Source organism: Scophthalmus maximus, chromosome 11, assembly GCF_022379125.1.
Source record: "Scophthalmus maximus strain ysfricsl-2021 chromosome 11, ASM2237912v1, whole genome shotgun sequence".
In the NCBI taxonomy this organism is placed as follows: domain Eukaryota; kingdom Metazoa; phylum Chordata; class Actinopteri; order Pleuronectiformes; family Scophthalmidae; genus Scophthalmus; species Scophthalmus maximus.
The window spans coordinates 21501057-21525000 of record NC_061525.1 but is presented as its reverse complement, the minus strand read 5'-3'; the positions used below and the strand labels follow the sequence as shown (position 1 = coordinate 21525000).

General features: G+C 42.9%; 2 protein-coding genes across 2 annotated transcripts in view; one reads left to right on the top strand and one right to left on the bottom strand.

Annotated features, from left to right (window-relative positions):
- The window catches only part of si:dkey-52l18.4 (uncharacterized protein LOC560708 homolog), a 3116-nt gene extending 549 nt beyond the window's left edge, over positions 1 to 2567 (bottom strand). Inside the window, exons 1-5 of the mRNA XM_035622243.2 lie at positions 2236 to 2567; positions 1372 to 1716; positions 1061 to 1270; positions 946 to 974; positions 1 to 852 (exon numbers count right to left, since the gene is read on the bottom strand). The exon at positions 1 to 852 is cut by the window's left edge and continues 549 nt beyond it. Of these exons, the coding sequence (XP_035478136.2) occupies positions 754 to 852; positions 946 to 974; positions 1061 to 1270; positions 1372 to 1716; positions 2236 to 2311 (759 nt within the window). The 5' untranslated portion in view covers positions 2312 to 2567 and the 3' untranslated portion in view covers positions 1 to 753. The remainder of the gene's footprint in view (positions 853 to 945; positions 975 to 1060; positions 1271 to 1371; positions 1717 to 2235) is intronic.
- A 1148-nt stretch (positions 2568 to 3715) lies between these two features.
- On the top strand, positions 3716 to 22491 carry blmh (bleomycin hydrolase). The gene is made up of 12 exons (XM_035622242.1): positions 3716 to 3871; positions 5921 to 6118; positions 7851 to 7960; positions 8245 to 8386; positions 8554 to 8642; positions 8756 to 8848; positions 14945 to 15100; positions 15202 to 15360; positions 15463 to 15530; positions 16494 to 16611; positions 17462 to 17528; positions 22159 to 22491. Exons 1-12 carry the CDS (start codon positions 3862 to 3864, stop codon positions 22305 to 22307), a joined length of 1359 nt encoding a protein of 452 aa, XP_035478135.1. The 5' UTR covers positions 3716 to 3861; the 3' UTR covers positions 22308 to 22491.
- The last annotated feature ends 1453 nt before the right edge of the window (positions 22492 to 23944 follow it).

Below are 23944 nucleotides of genomic sequence, written 5' to 3'. Positions count from 1 at the left end.
GCCCCCTGCAGCCTTTTTTCTCTGTAAATACGCTTAATTTATTTTAAAAGAAAAACGATACCTTCTTTTTGCATCGATGTCATGTAAGAAAAAATTAAAAATAAAAAATGTAAGTGCAGAGTACGCTACTTCATGAAATGACTAAAGGAAAATATATTAATTTTAAAAAAAGATGTCTAAAAACACGTATATGTATATTTGGTTATGTAACGTGCCATTGAGAATTTATTCTAAAAATAAAATGTTGTATTTTGTGTCACTTAGGTGTTTTTCCCTTCTTTTTACAATCCCACACACGTGCGAGCCTTATACAGTCAATACGGGGGATGTTCCAGCCCATACTTAAATATGTCATGTACATAACAAATCAGAAACAACTTGCATTTAATGGTGGTCAAAATTCAAAACAATAAAACGTTTGTTGGACCAAACAAAGTGTGTCGTCCCCCCCCCCAGCACCTTTTGTCACACAGTAAAATCAGGAGAGTTTATATCAACTAGACAACAGAAAACTACAAGAATACACTGCTGCGTCCGTTTGTATCTTATTTTGTCATATACTTTAGTGATAATTCACAATACGCAGGTTAAGTCCTGAGCTTGGTCAAACATCTATCAGAAGATGTGCAGTCCTGTACGTGAGAAGCGGTGAGTTCAGTCCATTCCGGGGGGAAAAAGTCAAGGATCGAGGAGAATCCCCCAGAAAAAAGGGACATTTCCAACTTTTCTCCTCTGCTGTTCCTCCATTGCAGGTCAGGAAAATTTGACTGTTGAGTAGACGGTGGACTGGGGAGGATCTCTGGCGGCTCGCTGCTGCCCCAGTGCGTCATTGGAAATGTCTGCATACACCACCTGTAAAGTGATCAATGAAAAAAGTGACATATTTAAGACTCAATTGCCGGTGGGGGGGGGGAAACAATGTTGTGAGCCAAGACATTCACTCACGTCATTCTGCTGCTGGGACTTTGGCGGAGCTGTTCAATAAAACAAAGTAGATGCTACAGTGAAGAAGTTTGAGTAACTTTTTACATATTTGCTATGAAAGTAAGAATAACGATACCTTTGTGTGAGTGAGTGCCACGTTTCTTCCGCACCGGTGGAGGCGGTGGAACCCGTGTACAGGGGACACGTGTGGACTGTGTCCTGGGAAATGGCCGAGGCCTGGCCCCTGAACTCAGACAACGGGCCACACCGAGAATGACGGGGAGACAGAGGGAAGCACCGGCGTACACCAGAACCCTGTGCCACCACTTCCTCTGAGAGGGGACGGCTGCACGATGGAAAAACAGGAACGTGCACAAATGTAATTTGGAATCATAAGATAAAACCCAGATTCGCATTTAGGTCAACAAGTACGATTCCTGCACGTACCTGCGGTGACGTTCACGTACATCAGATGCCCCATGTCGGTTACACCTTGACCCCACGTGACCCTGCATCCGTAGGAGCCCTCGTCCAGCCGGTTGACTCTCGGGAAACTCAGGACGAGGTGCGTTTCGTTCTCCGAGAGCGGCACACTGGTCAGGTGAGGCCCGTCGTCACTGTTTTTAACGGTGCTGAACTTTGCATCTGTTGAATTTTTCTTCATCCAGTCGCCCGTCCAGGCGTCTCCGCAGTGCTGGACCACACAGAGCAGGGACAGACTGCCCCCCTCTTGCACATACGAGGTGCCACGTCTCGCCAGGACAGCCTGGCTGCATTCCTCGGCACGGAGACCTGAAAGGGGGAAGTGTCCATTAGCTCATCACTGGACTGACTAAGATAGTTGTGTCGCATAGCCAGTGAACCTAAACAGTCATGAGTCATGATGTCTGTAGTAACCCAGGAGTTTCACGTGGATGAACAAACCACACTCTTGTAACCAAACATTCACACAATCAGATTCATTTAACATTTTGAGAGTGGTTTTTAATTTCCAAATGCACCCATACAAAGTTTTTGAAAGGAAAAGAAAGAGCCGTGGAGTTTGATAAACATTTCAAAGGTTATACACCACCGTGACCATGACCGCAGCCTGTGTTTGCCCCAAAAATACCTTATGGAATGTCAATAATAAGTTGCCAAAGATACTTATCTGAAAGACCTGAGACACAGTGAGTTACCTCAGCTACACATACTCAAACGAAAGTGAATTTAAAGGCATGAGACTTCACAGCCGAGTTCCTCCCAAATGGAAGAGATCTGCCAAAAGTCATTATGAGATTTTGAACACATAACTGAAGGCATGTAACTCACCAGCAGGAAGAAAGCAGAGCCATATGACGATGGCACCGAGGAGATAGTCACCCATGTCTGACAGTGCCAGTGTCATCACAGATCATCTGAACTTCCTCGGGACAGATTCAGTCTGCATGCTCGGACTCGACTGGGAAGCTCTGAAACTCGTTTGGGAAAAACTATGCTGCTTTTTCAAAGTTTGGGAGACAGTCGGCTCAGTCGCTCTCTCTCACTGCTGCTCTGGTCCAGATGGAGGTAAAGGAAGGAAGTGAGCTACTTATCACTCCCCCGCTGATACGCACACACACAATCACGCTCACATACTAAAAATACAGGAAATTGATAAACTCATAAGTGAGGATCAAGACTTGCCAACAGGAAATGGGGCAATTTCAGTGAACAGAAAGAGAAAAACCTGTGTAATATAGAAAGTAACAAGTTTCTCTATTATGCAAATATAATTTTTTTAATTGTTGACATATATTTACAGTATCTTAAAATAACAAATTCTGCACATCAGTCTCACAGTGATGTTGTTTTTATAAATGGTCAAGTGTTGATGTATACTGTAGTTTTAACCTTAGCTGGTGTGGGGGGGAGGGGGGGACTTAAGTAATGAGGAACTTCTCTTTACCTGGTGGTCTTTGCACACTGTACATCCCAAGCCACAAAAAGCAAACTGTGTTTTTTACCTTCAAAATAAAAGCTGCTCCCTTTTGAAAAAAAAAAAAATAATAATAAATGTATAATAATAATAATTGTACATCTATATAGTTTGAACCAAATGTTGAAAAATATGTCATAGCATGTATCCCAAGCAAAGTTTTTTGTCAATTATTATGATTTTTTTTCCTGGAGTGTCACACTCACACAAAGAATGCTTTTATTTTGTAAACAGGCACGCTTGTTTTAGTGACCGCTTCGCGCTGTTCCACTCACATGATGATGTGTGCCGTGAAAAGCAAACCCATGTACATTTGGACATTTAACAAATATTGTTTTAACATACATAATAATTTATATATACACTTATTAATTCTTAATGTAATATTTCAAAGTTTTAGATTGTACAGTTTTTCATGTGCAATGACAATAAGAGGCTCCTATTCTATGAACAGTTGAGAACCAGAAACACATTTTTTGGCATTTCTGTACGATCAAATTATTAAATATCTGTGATCATAGCAGTTGCACTCATTGTAAAAGTGTTTGCCACATGTACCTTATGTTTATTTAAATGAATAGAGTATCTTTGTCTTAATCAGTCATGTCACTCTAATTCAAAAAAATGTAATATAGTGAAAAGTTTATAACAAAGATACAAGTATGAAAAGTATCTAACAAAGATAAAAGTATGAAAAGTATATAACAAAGATATATAAATATAGATATAAACTTATTAATTCTTAATGTAATATTTCCATGCTCATGCTGGTTGGGTTTTTTTTCTTTGGAGGGGCGGGGATACAAATAGACAACAAACTCCGCCCGGCCGCCACGTCAAACACCTACCGCGCGTCCCATGAACGAGCGCACCCGGGGACCACACTGGCTGGCTGACTGACTCTCTCGGCGGACGAGATAAACAAAGAGCCGGCGACTCTTCAGGGAAACGGACGACCGCACCTCGACCTCCACGGGAACATGACAACCGGTAGGTCGGGCGCTCCCTCTGTCCCGCGGCCGCCCCCGCGTCCCCCGCAGCCCGCGCTCACAGTGTAGTCGACAGCGTAGAAAAAAGAGGGCGAAGCTAACGGAGCTAAAGTTAGCATTGCGCTAGCGTGCACCCACCCCCCACCCACTTCGTCCGCTAGCATGACTCCGCCGTTGTTTCCTCCCCCGCAGCTCGTCAACTCAGTCCATCACCGATGCGTGTGTCAGGTACCGACGGTCCGACGTGCAGACCGCGGGCATCCGACACACCTTGAACCGTGTGTGTGTGTGTGTGTGTGTGTTAAAGAGCCAGTGACAGCTCCAGGAAACCGGGAAGTGTTAGCATGTGCAGCTAGCTGGTCGAGAATAGAGTTGGAAGTAGCGGAAGAAGCTGGCAAACTATTTCAAGTAAAGCGCAACTTTAGGACGGTAGTTTCACCACTCTCTCTCAATGGTTTACAATTTTAATTATGATTCAAGTTCTATTCCCCCTTTCACTGTCAATTTCACTGTACTTCAACCTGAGGCTTTACATAACACTGTTTATGTGGCAGTCATAAACCCTCTTCGTACAGTAGGGCACGTATCCCTCCCCTCATATGCCTGTGTCATACTGTAATGCTCATTGTTCTGTGTGTGTTTTCTCTCCTTCCCGTCAGCTACTGTACCGTGTCTGATGAGCCTCCAGTGTCATCCGGCTCCCTGCCAACGTGTTATTCAGCCCCTGTGCACATGCACCGGCCAGTGATGGGCATAATGAAGTAGCTCGGCTTCAAATAAAGCCAGTTGTACGAACCGGTGATGTGTAGATAGATGGATGCCTGCGCTTGGCCCCCCCTCGCCATTGAAAAGCACCGTGTGTGTGTGTGTGTGTGTGTGTGTGTGTGTGTGTGTGTGTGTGTGTGTGTGTGTGTGTGTGTGTGTGTGTGTGCGCGCGTACAGTATGTGTTGTGTGTGCGATGTCTGTCTATCCTCACTTTTCGTACCATCACTTGTTGGATGGGCAAGTGAAGAGTACTAAAGTTAACCGAAGCTCGGCTTTTCCTTGTATCCGCGTTCGTCCCTTCTCACGTCGTGTTTGTCGAAACTTCGAGTCATACGTCAGTGTCAATCAGTATCAACTAAAATTTCGCCACAGGACAGACACCATGCAGGGCCGGCTCCTTGGCTCGTCACCCGCTCCAGGGCTTGCTTTTGCTTTTTTACTTTTTTATAATAAGAGTATGACGGTTAATGAAGTTTGACGCGGCGGCGGCTGGTCGCTGCAATTTCAGCTTTGTGTCGATGGAAAATAACAGAATGCAGCCGAGTGAGTGAGTGAGGGGTCGAACTCCACGCTGCATGCATGACTAGGCAATGTTCCGCTCCATGTTTAATTGCTTTGCACTATTATTTGAGGGAATAACAAATCCGCACACCAGTGCCAGTTTGATTCTGTCAAAGTGTGTGTGTGCGTGTGAGTGAGTGTGTGTGTGCAGTTTGTTTTTCTCGTGGAGCCACGTGAGTGATGCCAGTCCTCAGCTTAGGGACACTTGTAGTAGTACAACTACAAAGTGATCTTATTTCATTTTTTGTTTGCGCCTGTTCTCTCTCTCTCTCTCTCTCTCTCTCTCTCTCTCTCTCTCTCTCTCTCTCTCTCTCTCTCCCTTTTTCCAAGTCTGTGCCTCAGACTTTATCTGACATCTAATCATAATTGTGGTATTACAGTCCATTATAGTCCCTGTATGGATGGTGGAAAAAAAAAAAGAAGAAGACGCACCACCACACAGTTACTATATTCAGGATGCTGCGCTTGTAAGTTTATGACTATTGATCTGGTGTTTTCCAGGCATATTGTAACATCTCCTCTGAGTGCGTGGCTGCTCATAAATCGGACCTTAAGTGGGAAGTGCATTTTGCCTAAAGTGCACAGATGAGTCCTGGGAATTGGGACTATAGGAACTTCCTCCTCCCATGTATAGACCTCTGTCTGTTTGTCCTTCTGTGAACGTCTTCCTATTACAAGTAAACTTCATTCTGCCGTTCTCTCTTTTCTTCACTGCTCCTCCAGGTCTGAGTCAGGAGAAGGTAGCCACCTTCCTCAAGCGGCTGCGGGCCGAGCCGCGCTACCTGTTGGCGCAGAATGTGTCGACGTGCATCGACCCGTTGGAGGTTTGTCTGCACCGGCAGACGGTCCAGGATACTGTGCACATCTTCCAGCACTCTATCCCCACAGAGGGCAAGCCTGTCACCAACCAGAAAAACTCAGGTAGGGACGTAATTCAGTACAGCCACATTCGTAGAAAGTCAGTTTACTATATATAGAAGTCTAATAGAAAGTGACTCTACTTCTCACTGGATGTAATGGTCTTAATTTCTAGTTTCAAGTGTTCTTCAATACAGCATGATGTTCATTTCCTAAATTAAGATTCCTATCAAGAGTTAAATAGATGGTAAAGCGCTGTATTCACTTTTGCGTGGATACCGTGTGATAAGATAGCCAGTGCCGTCCAATCGCTTCTCCCCCCCAGAAGACCCTTTCGTTCCAAACATGGGTTACTTCTGGTTCTCAAAATAACTAAGCTGGACAAAATGCTGAACTCAAGGCTTCAGAGTGGCATTTCACACACCAGCGGGCGACGCCATCTTGGGTTCCCACAAGCAGAGACTAGAGAGAAATGTCTGTGGTGTCAGTAGCTGTCCACATGTCTGTGGTGTCAGTAGCTGTCCACATGTCTGTGGTGTCAGTAGCTGTCCACATGTCGGTGGTGTCAGTAGCTCTCCACGTGTCTGTGGTGTCAGTAGCTCTCCAATTGCATCGTCAGCAAGGGACAATATTTAGTGCTTGGGTCGTCACGCAAACGGATCACATCGCTCACACGACTGTGATACTACAGTTTGTAAAATTTATATTACACCGATTTCCATTCAATTGAATGCAATTTTATTTGTATAGCGCCAAATCACAACATACATTGTCTCAAAGCACTTTACATAGTGAGGTCAATATTACAATATTACAGGGAAAACCCAACACATTTCATAAATGATAAAATTACATACTGTCATTTTTGATGTGACAGTTATATTTTGGGCAGAATGTTTGTTTTTCAGACAGACATAATTTTTTTTAACGTAATGTTCGTATGATATGTGTTAATAAACAGCTGGGGGGTTGAAAAGTCTGACACCACTTTCTAATTTCGATTCTCTGTAAATTCAGGATGCATTCTGACACACTTTGATTTTCACATTTAATTTTTTTGGGGGGGTTATATATTTTTGCCGCAGCTTTTTTAAGCTTGTACCAACTGCACTTAACTCCCCATTATCTTTCAATATCACTCATCATTTTATAAACCAGAATATTTTGCACATTATGTGCATAAGGTTACAAGAAAAAATTGTATATTGGCTGATTGAACTGTGTTTCCAGATGGATTATCAATTTCTCCGAAAAATAACCAAATGTCCAGATTTTAAGAAGACGTGTTCAGAGTTTTTTAGGGGCTGAAAACTGCTATGTGGACTCCAGTGCGTTATGACCACAGTGAGTGGAACAGCTGGAACCAGTCAGTATGTGTTGGTGGATTTTGGTGCAGGGTACAAAAGTTTGGTCCTGTCTCATAAATAGACTACATGTGTTATAAAGAAAACAGAGATGGATTCACCTTCAGCTCTCTTAGTCAGGATGAACCTGTTGTTCATTCCGTGAGGTGATTGAATGAACAAGTTTCTCAGGTTTGGGAACGCTAGTGAATAAATATAGATTCCTTTATTCTTTTGTGACCACAATCAGCACTAACTGTTGCTGGTGCACACCTTTATTAAAGGAGCAGTGAGCGATTTTGGAGGACGCTTGTTCTCCAGCTAATGGACCGTGAGGAAATATTCACAGAATTTTACAAAAAGTTTATTGGATTAAAATCAGTTGTTGCCGCTTTTTAGTCCTCACTAACCTTCATGTTTCTCTTTCTCTTTGTCTTCTTCTCATCACTCAGGGAGATGTTGGATCTTCTCATGCCTCAATGTCATGCGACTTCCCTTCATGAAGAAGTTCAACATAGAGGAGTTTGAGTTCAGTCAGTCCTACCTCTTCTTTTGGGACAAGGTAAAGACACAGAAGCACCAGTGTTTTTTTCACATATCTTAATTTTTCAGATTTAAGTTATGTTTCTTGCAACATTCTGGTAAATTGATGTTTTTGTCGTTTTGCAGTCAGGACACCGTGTGTGTTGTCAAGTTTCAAGTCTTCACTTTCGTGTCTGAAGTCTGTCTCTACAAATCTGCGTTACAAACAGTGATGTTTGTTATTGCCATTTAAAAAAAAAATAAAAAGAATCTCTATATTCACCTAGCGTCATCTCTCGGCCATGTTTGTTCTCTTTTCCACAGGTTGAGCGTTGCTACTACTTCCTCCAGGCCTGCGTGGAGACGGCACAGAGGAAGGAGCCAGTAGACGGACGCCTGGTCCAGTTCCTGCTCTCCAATCCAACCAACGACGGAGGACAGTGGGACATGCTGGTCAACCTCATTGGTTAGTTCTCCTCCTGATACATATTTAACACAAAGATCCTGTGAATTATTGATTAACTCATGAAATGTGTGCAGTAACAGTTGGTTATTAGGAAACTGCACTTACTTTAAATAAGTAAATCTTGTGGCTGGATTAAAATATATTGTTTTATTCTGTCCTCTCTACAGAAAAGTATGGCGTCATCCCAAAGAAATGCTTTCCTGAGTCGCACAGCTCCGAGGCCTCTCGTAGAATGAATGATATCCTCAATCATAAGGTACAGTTTTTACACATTTCCTGCTGTTCGAGTGAATTCAATCAAGTTAACGTCACATGTCAGATGAGGCGGCACTGAACTCTGTTTGGGGTTTTTTTCGCCGTGTGTTACAGCTGAGGGAATACTGCCTACGACTGAGGAACATGGTGGCAAGTGACGCCACGAAAGCTGAATTGTCTGATGCCATGGATACCATGATAGAGGAGGTGAGAGACACACGCACACGCACACACACACTCAAAAAGTGCTGTTTCCTATGAAATATTTCATATGGGGGCATTTCAACCGCAGGAACCATTTTAAGGAACCCTAACTTCTATTTGACTGGAGGAACTAGGGACCAACTCAAGTTCCTGTACAATAAATTCCGGTCCTTGCTCCGGGGTGTTAGATCTTTCCAGGGGTTCGTGAACTTTCAGGGCAGAGTTTCGAAAAGTCGCTGAAAGTTGCTGAGAGATAAAACATACACCCTGCAGGATGAGCGATGGACATGTCTTGTTGTTTTTATTGCCTTTAAACATTTACAGCTATTCTGTCAGATTTTCTAACTGGTTTAAAACAAAAATATGAAAAAGAGAAATCATGTTTCATTTCATTTTTTGTAAACTAAAGCAGAGATAAGTAACAAAAAAAGCACTAAGCAGTGTTATGAGGTTTTTTATCTACACTGACCCAGTTTCACCAGAAGAGGGGGCTGTTTGACAATAGATCATGTCCAGGCTGAAGTGACCCATCATGGGATAATGTTAAAACTGTAAATGTATAATAAGATCAGGGTTAAAGGTCCAATATTCTGATGCTAATGAGCTGCAACAAATGGTAATGCAGTCATGCTTCGTCCAGACAGTTGATATGTCAGTGCCATTGATCCACAACCTGAATATATATGGGTTAAATAAAAAAAATCTAAATAATCTTATTCATTGTTTTATATTATATACTCTATGGCATTAGGATTTCATATCTTGTATCTCATATGTGAGGGACTTTATTCAAAGAAAGAGATGTCCCGCGTGCAGAAACATGCAAAGAACTTGTCGACCTGAGTAATATTCAAAATGTTGATTCAGAATATGAATGGGATTTTCAGCTCTATACCCGTCTACCTTAGAATGAAGTTTTGTTTATTTTATCTTATTTATTTTTTTTCACCAATGACACGTTGACTGACACACTGTTGACAACATCCTTCTGACAGTACAAGATGCTTAATTCACCTAATTATATGTATAACCTTTCAAACGTCTTTTCTGAACTACAACGTGTAGTTTGTGTGCTTGCGTGCGCGTGTGTGTGTGTAAAAGCAACAAATGAAAATCACCTGCACACTGCCCCACACGTACAAAAAATTTAAAGATAGCAATCTTGTTTATGGAGCGGTCGCTCACGCGGCATCAGTAAAGACAACATCTCCTCTGAACAAAATCACAACCTAATCGCCTCGAACAAAGAAGGTGATTGTGTGTGGGTTAATCAAGAATAACAAACATAATGCGTTAATATGTTATTGTTAGTGTGTGTGTGTGTGTGAGTGAGAAATACAGTCTTGTACATGTAGTGTGTGTTTTCATGGTTCGGACAGGTCACACTGCACATTTAAGCCTTTATACTCTGTGTGTGTGTGTGTGTGTGTGTGTGTGTGTGTGTGTGTGTGTGTGTGTGTGTGTGTGTGTGTGTGTGTGTGTGTGTGTGTGTGTGTGTGTGTGTGTGTGTGTGTGTGTGTGTGTGTGTGCGCGCGCGCGCCGGCGCCAGTCAGTCAATCAGCCTCCTATTGAGATGATTGCACACAGTTCAGGGGCCTGGTTGAGCCTTTGTTGTTGTTGTCAGCTGTTTGGTTACTGTATATTGTGCTGCTTGCTTGTTTAAACAGTCGCCTGTATCTCACAGTGGCCTCCGTGTGGACGCGCAGATATGACCTCACACGCACACACACACTCAAACTTGTACACACACAAACACGTGTTGTGCAACAGCACAAGACGGCTCCCGCTGCACTGCATGGCGGGCGGGCGGAGGGTTGTCAGTGTGTTTGTTTGTCCACCTGGAAGTGGTTTGTTTTGTGAAACACAGGCTCAGTCACGGCCGGTGGTCGTGGAGGATTCAGTCATGTCAGAGGAACGACCCAACGTGTTGCAAACTGTATCGCTGTAAAACAAGTTTTACGAGTTTCTTTTATTATTATTTTTCAAATAGCTATTAAAATCATGAAACAAATGAAATTCAAATAGATTTGTTTAACCTTTACTCTTTTGACCCTGTTATGAATTCAGTTAAAAGAAAGTTTTCACTCTTGTACATGTCTTGGGCAGAGTATCTGTTTGGATCTCAAATTTCGTACCCTATAATTTTGAGAAATGTTTTTCAGCTTATCTGTAATTTAAAATGTGCAAAAAACCAAGAACAAAATACAGTTCACCAGAAAGCCTATATGAAGATGATTCATTTGATATTACAGCTTTCATCTGCAGGCAGCACCACAGTGATAAACTGAAAAAACTTTTTTTTACTCTATTGGTTGTAATGACCACATTCAATAACATGTGCTTGTGTCAGGTAACATGTAAATATTGTGTTTAAGGCACAACTTGGCAATATCTATATTATTGTAAATTCATTGTCTTCGACAATTTGAAAGACAAAATAAGCTATTTCGAGGCACGTCTGCCATTTTTTAACCAGAGAATCATATAAATTAAATAAACAAACAACTCTAAGGATCACTGAAGTCAGTATACACAACTTTACATCCACTAAGCATCAGGTCCTGTTTCCAAGAACGGAAAAAATATGCACTGTTGTATCGTAAATTTAGGGAAAGTCCAAAGGACAGAAGTGTTTACCGAATCTGTAAAATAACAAAATGAACAAACAAACAAAAAACCCAAACACTATCAAATTCCAATTAATCTAAATCACCAATTTAAAAAAAGATAAATGCACGAATTATTGTGGAATCACGTCCGTCTTTATTTAAATTTGCCACACCGTCTGTAAACTGTTTTCTTGTGCTTGGGAGTTTGATTTAACTCCAACTTCAGCAACACTGTTCTTTACTTTGTGAATTAGAATCAGTCGTCAGGTGTTGTATTTGTGGTTATTACGGCGTGTATTAATATTGGTGTATTGCTATTTTATGTCGGATGAGCACTTGTAGGAGCAGTTTGTCCAGACCACTTTGTTGCCGTCCATGCGTACCTTGTGTCCTTCTTGTCCAAGAACCGTGTTCATGTACATGGCGTCATTCCGTCCACGTGTGTTTATACGCTTACGTAGTTGGGTTTTCTTGGACTCTGACAAGTGTGGGGGGACGAGTGGTTTCCTCTACGTGTTCACATGCATCTGCATCTGTTCGCGTGCACATGTGTTGTGTGTGTGTGTGTGTGCGTGTGTCAGTCCTACTTTAGCGTGTGTGGACGTGATGCAGTCCACCCTCCCCTCCGCGGTGGCTGTGATTGAGCCCTGGTGTTCGTCACGCCGGCCCCACGCTCACTCCCGTGACAGACGGACAAGGTCAAGGTCTCTCCTTCCACTTACAGTATACCTCCATGGGGTAACGCCTGATTTCAAAGAATCCCTTCTGCATGTCAACAACAAGCTATGCTTCTTGTGTACACTGTTCAGGCACATTCATTTAAAACCAAGCACGTCCCCCTTGGCAATATCTGCACCTTCAGTAAGACGGGGTGAAGTAGTCCAGGAACAGTTTCCCTGAACAGACGCCGTTGGGATGACAGTATCCATACGCCGCGTTTGTTTTGCGGCAGAGACGAAAGCTTCAAAGCCCGTCTTTCTCTTTCATGCTGCATCTGGTGTGTGTCGCTCCTCCTCTACTATCACCGACACGGACCAGTTGACAACTCGCACACACGCACGAAAAAGAGGCACATTCACCGGGGGAACTTTACACACACATGAAACCTGCACACAGGTGGTATCCCTCACACCACAAGACCGCAGCCGCCTCCGTGCTCCATTGCGTCATGGAATTAGAAAACACCGTGTGCGGGGCTCTGGTTCCTGGCTCTGAACAAAGACACACACACACACACACACACACACACACACACACACACACACACACAGAGTGTGACTCTTCATACGATTCAAATTTATAAGACGGCCATCGAGTCGCAGGAAGACTTTTCCTTCTCCTGCTGCTGGCCATAGACCTGCTGTTGTTTTGTGTGTGTGTGTGTGTGTGTGTGTGTGTGTGTGTGTGTGTGTGTGTGTGTGTGTGTGTGTGTGTGTGTGTGTGTGTGTGTGTGTGTGTGTGTGTGTGTGTGTGTGTGTGTGTGTGTGTGTGTGTGTGTGTGTGTGTGTGTGTGTGTGTGTGTGTGTGTGTGTTCCTGTGTGGGTGGGTGGGTGGGTGGGTTCCTGTGTGTGTGTCCTCACTGAATTTCACTGGACAGTTGTCAGAGTTTAACGGTGACCACATGTGTTGTGTGTTTACAAAACACAAATGTTTAATCAAAACTCATTTTTTATCCAAACTGTTTGCATGGTGTCATTTTCTTACGCTCACTAGTCCAGCTTCTATAGACGATAGTTATAAATTCATTTCGGCGTTTATTCCGTCAATCTGACATCACCTAGGTGAAGGGTCAGATCCTACTTATGTCTTGAAGGGATTTTGACTTGTCACGTGTTAAAATTCATTCTTTTTCACAGCAAAAAATTAATTGTATAAAAAAAACAGAATTTTCACTTTTTTTATTTAATGAACACTACTTGAACTGATTGATCATTTATCAAAATATTTGGCGATTAATTTAGAAGTCAATTACTACATCGATTAACTGTGGCAGCTCTAATTAATTGCTGATTAAATGTTCAGAAGGATCTGAAACTGTTTGTTTTAAAATCGCGTTTCACTTTGTCATCATGAGGTGTTGGGTGTATATTGAAGGAAAATGAACGTAAAGGATTTTAGCATAAGATGTGAAGGGCCCTGAATACTTTCATACTAAAGCAATTCTTTTTTTAAAAATTATTATTCTTTTTCTAAATGTGTCCCACTCTCACCTTTTCCCTCCTCCTCCTCCTCTGTCACTCACACAAATCTATCATTGAGCCAACAGGTGTTTCAATATTGGTCCAGCTCTGATGTCACTGGGGCTGTTTATCCTCTGACTGGGATCTGTCCGTTAGTCCCACACGTCCCTCAGTCACACCTACTCAATTTACCTCGGGAGGATGAGCGAGCACACAGACGTGCTCACAGTACAGTAAAGTACAGTACAGAATGCCTCTGGGCATCTGAAAGTGAGTAGGAAAGGCATAAAGTTACCAGAGCAAACTTGTTATTGGAAGAAACAGCCCCCAGTAGCAGAGATGTCTCGCGACGCTCCTGAGGGCATCTGGGCAAACATGGGCCAGACCCAGGGGAGGGGTTGGGGGACACGGGGCAGTCTAAACAGAGCGGTAAAATTAGTCGGGTTGAAGAGTTGCCTTTGTTGACTCGGCTCGTGTGTATTTCTGCGTACGTCTGTACTTTTACACGTTTGTGTAACGGAGCAGGGATTGATTGTTTGTGGAAGCAAGAAGTCTGAATTTATGCATTTTGTGGGGGGAGTTTGCCTCCGTGTGAGCATGGGTGACTTTGGATGGGAGAGTAGTGGCCTCAGCGTCTACTAACCATTCAATCATTGATCACTGCTGAGTCGAGCAAGGATGCGAAAAAGCGGATAAGGATATTTAATATATTTTTTACTCATCTGCCTATTCGTAAATATCTTGTCCCGGTTTCCAGTTATTCTATTTCTCAGGAAACTCAAAATAGGTTGGAGTTGGATTCCCGGTAGTCACATTCCCCGGATAAAACAACACAACTGTCTAATCTCACTTCTGAAACAACAATGAACCATCAACGATCTTAATTTCTCTTTCCCTGTTAATCGCCTTCGATAGGAACAGCGTCCGCTGAGTCCTGCGAGATGAGAACACGAGACGAGGATGATGGGAGAGGTGAAGCCCCCAAAAGACGGACATTCCTGAGATAACTATATCGGAGTTTAGAAAGTCCAAGCAACCCAGGGTTTAACCCACAGGAACTGGAAAGGAAATGGAGGCAGATGCGAAAAAGATGGAGTGCAGGGAAGCAACGTAGGGACGAAAAAGAAGAAGGGGGAAGTAAAGGGAAAGTTTAGAGACACTCAAGCTCTGAGATTTTCTGAATCTGAAATTTTGATATGAGAACTGACTCTTATCTGAGAGTAAACACAAGCTTCATGTGCAATGACGTGTTTTGGTTTTGTAATCTTTGAGTGCATTATTTATTTTAACATCTGTGTGTTGCGGCACAGGTGTTCCGGGTGGCCAGCGTGTGTCTAGGCAGCCCCCCTGAGACCATCTGTTGGGAATACAGGGACAAGGACAAGAACTTCCACCGTATGGGACCCCTCACCCCCCAGGAGTTCTACAGGGAGCAGGTCAAACCCCTATACAACATTCAGGACAAAGTATGTGGCCTAACCCCTTTACACACGCAACACATTTGCGCTGATACACTCAGAGGAAGCTCAGTTCCTAAGTTGTCCCGTTGTAACCTTCCTGTCGTCAGGTCTGCCTCGTGAACGACCCCCGACCCCAGAACGCCTTTGGGAAGCTGTACAGTGTGGAGTTCCTGGGCAACATGGTCGGAGGCCGCAGCACTCTGTACAACAACCAGCCCATCCAGCTGCTCAAAAAGGCTGCGGCCGAGTCCATCAAGGAGGGAGAGGTCTGTCGGGATCAACTCTAGCAAATTGTGGACACAAGTGTGAGAATGTGATCATAAAGTTAAACGCAGCTACTGTCTCGTTTTTGTTTTTCTCCTCCCTAGGCGGTTTGGTTCGGTTGCGACGTTGGGAAACATTTTCATGGCAAGCTGGGCATTAATGACATGAATGTGTGAGTATCAGGACAACATAGTGTGTTTACATGTGATTTGAAATGTTTGGATTCTCATGGGTACAGCAATCCCAACGTGTCATGGCACGGCTGTGGCACAGGAGGCAGAATGTCTTGACGCTAACAAAAAGGCTAATGGTTCAATTCCCCGAAACCTTGTGTCGTTGAACAAGACACTTCACCCTAAATTGCCTCTGACGACTCTGCCGGCAGTGTATTAAGGATGTGACGGGAATGGGACTTGTACTGTAAAGCGCTTTGGGAGGTCGAGAAGAACAATTTATTTGCTGTGTAATTTTTAAAAAATCTAGATCAGATATAAATTTTGCATTGCTGACATGGCTTTAGTTTTCAACATTTTTTCAATTTGGGAATTCTACAAAGTAGGGGGTAGACTGATATGGCTTTTTCAAGGCTGATACTGATTATTACTAATCTAAAAGACCGATAACCGATATTTGAAACCCTGTTAAATACAACATCATCAACACTTTAACTATCTTGAAAACCACGTTACCAGTGAACCATCCCACTTATTTTCGGCACCGTTGTATTACAATCTGGTTTGTGCCACATCTGACCGAACCTCATCCTCCTTCACGAGGTGTCGGTCTCTCCACAGAGAAACTCTTTTGCTCGTCTTCGCCCCCCTGTTCAGGTGCAGCTGCATCTGCGTCCAAGTTGCCGGCGCCAGGCGTAAAATTAGCCCACTGAACTAAACCAGCATGATGCTTAATGTCCGGCAGCATCTCTGTTATTCAGACAGATCTTATGCCAGTAGTAGATTATATTTGGAATGAGGCTGAGGCTTAGTGGGTTAGGTAGAATCCTGGGCTTTGTTGTCTCTTTAGGGTAACTACCAAAAATAAGTTTAAGTCATATTTCAGTATTTTCTTCAACGTTTTTTTATTAGAAGAGAATGTAATGTGTTCATTTTGCGTGTGCGCGTTTGTGTGTGTCTAGGTTCAACCATGAGCTTGTTTTTGGAGTTTCGGTGAAGAACCTCTCGAAGGCGGAGCGACTGATATTCGGAGACTCTCTCATGACCCACGCTATGATCCTCACTGCTGTCACGGACAAGGTGAGTTCACACAAACGTACAGTATAGAGGTGTGACTGTATATAAAGATGTATGACGTGACGACTCCACTAGAGTGGCTGTTTAGGTCCTGATCCCCGCCTCCTCCATGTTAGCGGATGGTACACATACAAAACAAAGACCCAACAAAGATTTCTGGCAGTTCTTATCACACTGATGTACGTTCAAGTTTTATTTTTTCCTCTGGGTAAGATGGTTGTAATTTGATATTTGTTGCTATAATAAGTTCTAAATATTAGGTTGTATTTGTGTTTTCTTTTTCTTTTTAGGTATTTATGATAAAGTTTATGATTGAACTAAAAATATCAAGCCGCAATTTAATTTCTTTGTAATAATGGTTTGATAACGACATCTTGGGAATCATTGACAGATTAAAAAATACATATTGTGTCGGAAATCTTGTACTCCCTAATATCGATATCAGGATCTGCAGGCAAAATAATAACGTTGTCTGAAACATGATTGACAGGTATAGACTGATTCATGAGCGCGTGTATCAGATGGACTCTGCGAACACTACTGATGTCAAAAGTGCAAGATGTCAGTGCCCGTATCAAGGGTATCTTGACTTCATATTTGTACAACGGGAGGAAGTGAAGTCGTCAATGAAACACACCAACAGACACCACACACACATTCAGAATTTCCAAGAGCTTATTGCATCAAAGCCCTCCTGCATGTTTACGCTTCTCTAATCGGCTGCAGTTTTTGTCATTGCTGTCAATGCCCCCCCCCCCCCCCCCCCAGTAAGTGACCCCAGCTGTCAGGAACCTTTGTTTCCTCCTGTCTTTGCTTCTCACTCTCTCATCTGTCCATCATCTGTCTCCGTCAGGACGGGAAAGAAGGCTACGAGAAGTGGAGGGTGGAAAACTCCTGGGGTGACGACCGTGGGAACAAAGGTAACACAAGACACGTGATAACACTCTGATTTCAATCTTTTACTTTAGGCCGGAAGCCACAGAGAGAAATTGGCCGTTGTCGGCTGAAAACCTGAAAAATTATATTCTAATTTCCCTAAAACCACATGAAGTGGGGTCCACAAGTCTGGGACCTCATTAACTGTACATGCCTCTCCATATCTTCTTGACATCTCTTCTCTCACCACTGTGTGTCTCATGTTAAAACCATCATCTTCCTGTTTGTGTCTGTTGAATTATGAACCGGAGCAGAAGAAGGTTTCCCTGTGGTTGCTGCTTTATGAACTTTTAATTGGCCGTGTCCTGTTTCTCAAACACACAAGCGTGTGCGTGCGTGCGTGCGTGCGTGCGTGTGTGTGTGTGTGTGTTTGTGTTTTTAAACTCGCTCAAAGCCTCCGGATCCAGTTGCATAAACATAGTTACAGAATAAGCTGAGTGAGACACTGTAGCCAGTTACATACGAGCACCAGTCAGTCACATTACTATAACACGTTTTTTTATTTTTTTAATCTGTACTTTGTTGTTCAGTAGTGTAAAGGAGACAATTTCAGTTCTTCCCTTTCCTCTAGTGTGTTATAGGTTTTTTTGAGTATGTAAAAGGTCTGCAAAGGTAAAACGTCCAAAGTCCCCGATAAAGGGAGCTCCTCCCCCCGACAGGAAACACTGATGCTCCTGAAATGCCTCGTAAAAAAATATTCGGTGAATTGATTTCAGCCCCTCAAGTTAATCGAGTAATCGCAAAGATTTAGTCGTAATTAATTAATTTCACTTATGAAACGTTGCTCTTTTAGATGCTGTTACGACTTCAGAGTGAAAAGATAGAACTCTATAGAGGCGAGAGGAACTTATGAACCCGGTGGGTCGCTGAGGAGCTCATTTTGTTTTGTTAGTCATTTTTGATTCATCATGGAGACATTTTTTTTTGTCATTAAGTACTGTGTGTAAGGTTGTTTTGTGTTTATGCAACACGCCCCACAGCACAGCCGGTTCCTCCTTTACACCGCCGCTCCACACTTTACTGTCTGTTATTCCCTCTGTCTTTTCATCTCTGCTGCTCATCTTCCTCTTTCTCCCTCTCTGCCTCCTCTCTCCCTCTGCTCTCGACATTCCACTGCAAATTATAGGAGAGTACTTCAGGTCAGTCATGCATCGTCTGGCAACGCACACATACACACACACACACATTCTCACAATATTTGCTTGAACCCACAAACCGTAGTGTCTGTTGGGAAAGCATGTGAAAACTCCCTCGGTCAAATCAAATGTGTTTCACGCATATCTTATTCCATAAACACCAGCAGATGGGGGGGGGGCGCCTCTGGACCATCCACAGCCAAATTAATAAAGTCATTGAGAACAAAAGTTCGAGAATTGGAGTTCACTTGGGAATCAGGGGATTTGCTTGTTTGACAAAAGCTGTACAGGAGAAAGGAGTGAGATGAAACCAAAACAAAGATGTAGAGAGCAGGTAGAGAAGAGTGAGAAAGAAGGGAAAACAAAGTCAAGTTGATGAGAGATGATTTTTAGAAAGATCCCAAAGAGAAATTGAAAAGAAAGTGGAGGGCAGTGGTAAAAGTTGAGGAGCAGAGGGAGAGAGCGGAGTGTGTTTGTAAGGTTTTGGCTGAACGTTCCCTCCTTCAGGCCTTTTTTAATATTCCTCCTGACCCCTGAAACAGACTCTCATGAGAGGTTTAACTTTTCGTCTAGCCGCTGTTATGACTCCTCTCGGTCCACGACTCGTGCTTTCTACACAGCTTTGGACAAAATGTCAAGAGGTTTTTATTTTTTTTTATTCAATAGGACGCCAGCGTGAGGATCGACCTCTTCTCATTTTTATGAGCTCTGAATGAGATTCGACATCGAGAGAAAAGAAACGATTGTTCACGGCTGATCCGATTTTATTTTATTTTGGATAAATACAAGATGATGTTAATGTGGATGGAAGGATTTCCTTCCAAAGTGGAAAGAGAAGTTCCAGTAGATTTGCTTCAGATCTGTTGATACCATTTTGAACCCAAACAACATTTACCTATGTCCCTTCATTTAAACAACTCTTACTGCTGCTCCAGGGATCTACTGACTCCATCTATTCTTAAGCTCCAAATAAAATAAATACGTTGTCATATCACTAGACTACACTTTCTTTTTGCTGTGATGTGTCAAAATAATCTCACAGATTTATCTGACATGATCATAAACTGCATGTAAAAAATTCATGTGGTCACGGGGTCCTGGAATGTGGAGTGTTTGTCGCTGTATTCCTGTTTTCTCTTGAATTACCAGCAGAGGGCGAGAAAATGAGAAAATGACCCTTACTTGATTTATAGCGTCAGTAAACATTTTCCTGAGGAGTTTATGGTATGATGTTTTTTTTGTAAATTATGGTCCATTTATGGTCAAACAGACAATAAAGATGCATTGGAGCATAGATACAATGTGATTGACAGCTAGTACCGTCCAATCAGTGCATGGTTGCAGGTGTAGGTGGTCCTCCCCCTTCCCTTACTTCTGCTTTCAAAAAACCAAGATGGCGCCGGTCAAAATTCTAAACTCCAGGCTTCAAAACTTTGCTTCACAAACCGACAGGTCACTTCGACATAGCTTGAGCTTGAGTCAACTCCTTCCCAATTAAACCGTCAACACACAGTCTTAAAACTCCTCGATTGACTCTCTTTTCTAACATTAGTTTTTTAAGGCTTTAATAAGCATCTTCTTAGGTTCTTGTCTCGTGGCTTAATCATTGTTCACTTCCACAGCGAGTTCCGAGACCACTTTCCCACAAGATGGCTGCTTTACACTCTTCTAGCTCACATTACATCCATCTGCTCTGAGACAGGACAGCCTGACCTATCCCTAAAAGCAAATAATGACAACCGACATACACTCTCTCACACACACACACCATGCCACCCAACACGGTGGGTTTCCAGGAAGCTCCTCACATCACCGCACACATGGACAGCACAGTGAGGATCAGGCAGCGTGCCACCCGAGATCTGCGTACTTGGAAGAAGACGCGTACACAACAGACACACTGACGCGCCCATCCCCGATACATTGTTTGGAGCTGCGGCGCGTTCTTGCGGTCGCCCTGACGTCTTTTGACAAAACGGCTTTGGCAGGGGGGGGGGGGGGGGGGGGGGGGGGGGGTGGATGCGCTCGTTTTGCTCAACTCTGAACACACCAGAAGTGGAAAAAAGGAAGAGACGAAACGAGAAGCGAGCAGAATTCACTCCTGCACAAACGCTGGCAAAACATACTTCATAAATCTTTGTAAATAACGTAGAAGACGCTGATACACAAACAGACATCTTTCAATTTTAATAAATAGTTTCATCATGGTTCTACATCGTCTTCCACAATAAAGAGGTTTTCCCAACAAGTTCAAGGAACCCTCTCATAACCAACCCAGATTTGGCCGCATTGACCTTGCATGCACACACACACACACACACACACACACACACACACACACACACACACACACACACACACACACACACACACACACACACACACACACACACACACACACACACACACACACACACACACACACACACACACACACACAGAGAAGGACATTGTTCAGTTTTATCAGGGTGTGTGCAGTAGTGACAGCAGCAGTGTTGAATGTGCTGAAGTGCAACGGTTTGAACCGCGAGGGGCTGGGGTCCCAGTCGTCCTCCTCCCTTCCGCTGGCTCGACCGATAGATAAGCCGTTAAAATATGTGTTCATACAGTTGGCATGAACAGTCGGCATGATGTCTGACCGTAGTATTGAATTGTTCTTATCAACACTCCCTGCTACACGCCAGTCAGTGGAAGAGAAGTGACTATAATCGGTTAAATTAGTGACATGATGTGTTCCTTGATCAAATATTTATCTCTAATAAAAGTGATTTTGTTTAGATTTACTTGGACCTTCTTCATCAAATCCTAATATTTTAGCTTATTTGAGAATTATTTAAAGGATGGGTTGTCAAATTTTTGGAGGGAAATCCAAGATTGGTCATTTTTCTACACGATTGCGAGGAAAAAAAACTGCCCAGGAGAGAGACGTTCCTGGTCTTGTTTGTTTTATTCATCATAATTGATAATGAGAACATGTCCATTCTTTAGTTTTTAATCAAGCGTCTTCTTCATACGTTAACCAGCTCAACAGGATTGTGACGAGGAGGGAGACGAGTGAACACTAGGTCCAACGAAAGTTGGAATAAAGGAAGCACGAATTTAACTACAAACAACTTCCATGGACTTAACGGTTAATGATTGTTAAACCGTGACACTTTATAAAACATCAACAGAAAAAAAACAACTCTTAATGAAAGGACATTATCGTAGAGGTTGGTATCCAGTTCTTCTTATACATTCGTGCTAACGATGGTCCCATCTCCGTTTTAAAACATGCAACAATTAGATGCATCTTTAAATTAATACTGGGAAAGATTCCGGTGGGGATCCCGCCACATTGGTGCGTCAATGGCCCGTCAAAAAAGTTTTTACCCGCCCCGTCAGTCTATGTTAAGTCAAACTACCAGATTGTAAACCAATTTTTTTCCTATAATCTATTTGTTCTGCTCACGATTGCCTCCTGTTCCTGCCTCTTCAGGTTACCTGATCATGACAGACGACTGGTTCTCCGAGTACGTGTACGAGGTGGTGGTAGACAAGAGGTTCCTGTCCCCTGACGTCATGGAAGTGATGCAACAGGAGGCCGTTGTACTTCCTGCCTGGGACCCGATGGGAGCCCTGGCATAAACTTAATGGAAATCCAGATTTTAAACCCCCCCCCCCCAACTTGTGGTCTGTTTGACTCCGCCCTAATTCCTCGGCTGCTTTTACCTCTCCACCAACCCCTCCCCTACTCCTCCTCCTTCCTCCTCCCAAAACAGCCTCTTCTTCTAGACAAAATAATAAAGATTTTGTTTTCTTTTTTACTGGACTGCCTGTGTCTTTTTGTGTATTTATTGCGCGGAGCGGAGGCTTTTAAGCCGTCTCATATTTTTTCCTTGCCCCTCGTAACACACAATCTTCCCATGACTTCCTCTCTCTGCAAACAGCACAGCAAGGTCAACCAGAAAAGCAGCATAGGCGTCCATGCAAACATTATCTACATATTTGTTACCTGATTGGCTATCTAGGAATGTCAAAAGCAGGATATAGGTATAGGTCTTACAGAAAGGCTGCGTCACCGGGCATGGTGAACATCCCGCGTGTTTCCTTTGCGAGAGTCTGCGATCATTCCTCCAGCGACGTAACAACTCCTTCCTGCTTTCAAACACTCACTGTCAAGGATAGGATGACCTCTGACCCCCCCGCAGTTTGCTCTGTGGGCTAAATGATTGCAGTGTAGCTACATGCAGAAGGTGGATGGAAGAACCCAGGACATGTGATATGATATTGGTCTTCCCTGTCACATTTGCACTGTATGTAAGCGAAGAAAGTGGCTTTACTTTAATCCTTAAACCCTGAAAAACACTGAGGTTAAGCCCACTGCATTAATTCCAGCGTCCTCACGCCCATCGAAGTCAGCATCTTCATCTTCTCCCATGAGCCTTTTTTCACTCTTACTTTCTTTGACCTTTGATCAGCAGCTTGATTTTGTTTACTCTTCTACTTTCTCCCAGTTGACCTCCATCTATATACCTCTGAGACATTATCTCCAAAACGCTTGCTACAGAAGCCAGATGGTGTGAGATTAAACTTCTGAATGAGGTAAGTTGATCGCAGGCCAACATTTTTTTTTCACTAGAAGTCTTACCTTAAAGGAATGGCATTTTTCCTCTTATATCTGTGTTTGATTTAGAGGCGAGCCTACTTGGTAAATCTTTTATCTGGCAAATCCCTGGTTTCACAATATGTTTTAAGGGGAGTGGGAGCTGTTTTCCGAGGTGCTTCACCTTTTCCCTTGTGTAAGTTTAAAATGCTCCCTGTGAGAACTACTGGTTCTTAAAGAAGAAAATGTGAAACGTGTTTACACTCGAGGTGAAAGTGGGATTGTTTTCTCAAGTACTGTACTTCTAAGGAGTAACTAACCCTTAAATATGATATTAATGAACCTTGAACAAATATATATGTACAAAAATCTGCTCCTCCCCAACCAGCGACAATGGCAAAACATACCTGTGTTATTGTATTCATAATAGTAATACCTAAGCATTTAAAAGAACTGGTATTAACGTCAGTTTTTTTTTTTTTAACTCAAATGTTGGAGGCAAAATCAAAAACAAAACATCAGTCCCTTCGTAAACCTGTAATAATGGACGTGGGTCTTTGAGATTGACGCTCCTTTCTTAATTTATCATTTTAAATTTTTTAAATTATAAGGACAGTTTTTCTGAAAAATAATTTGAACTTTTAACTCAGTAACATTTTGCTAAAACAGTAATACTTGC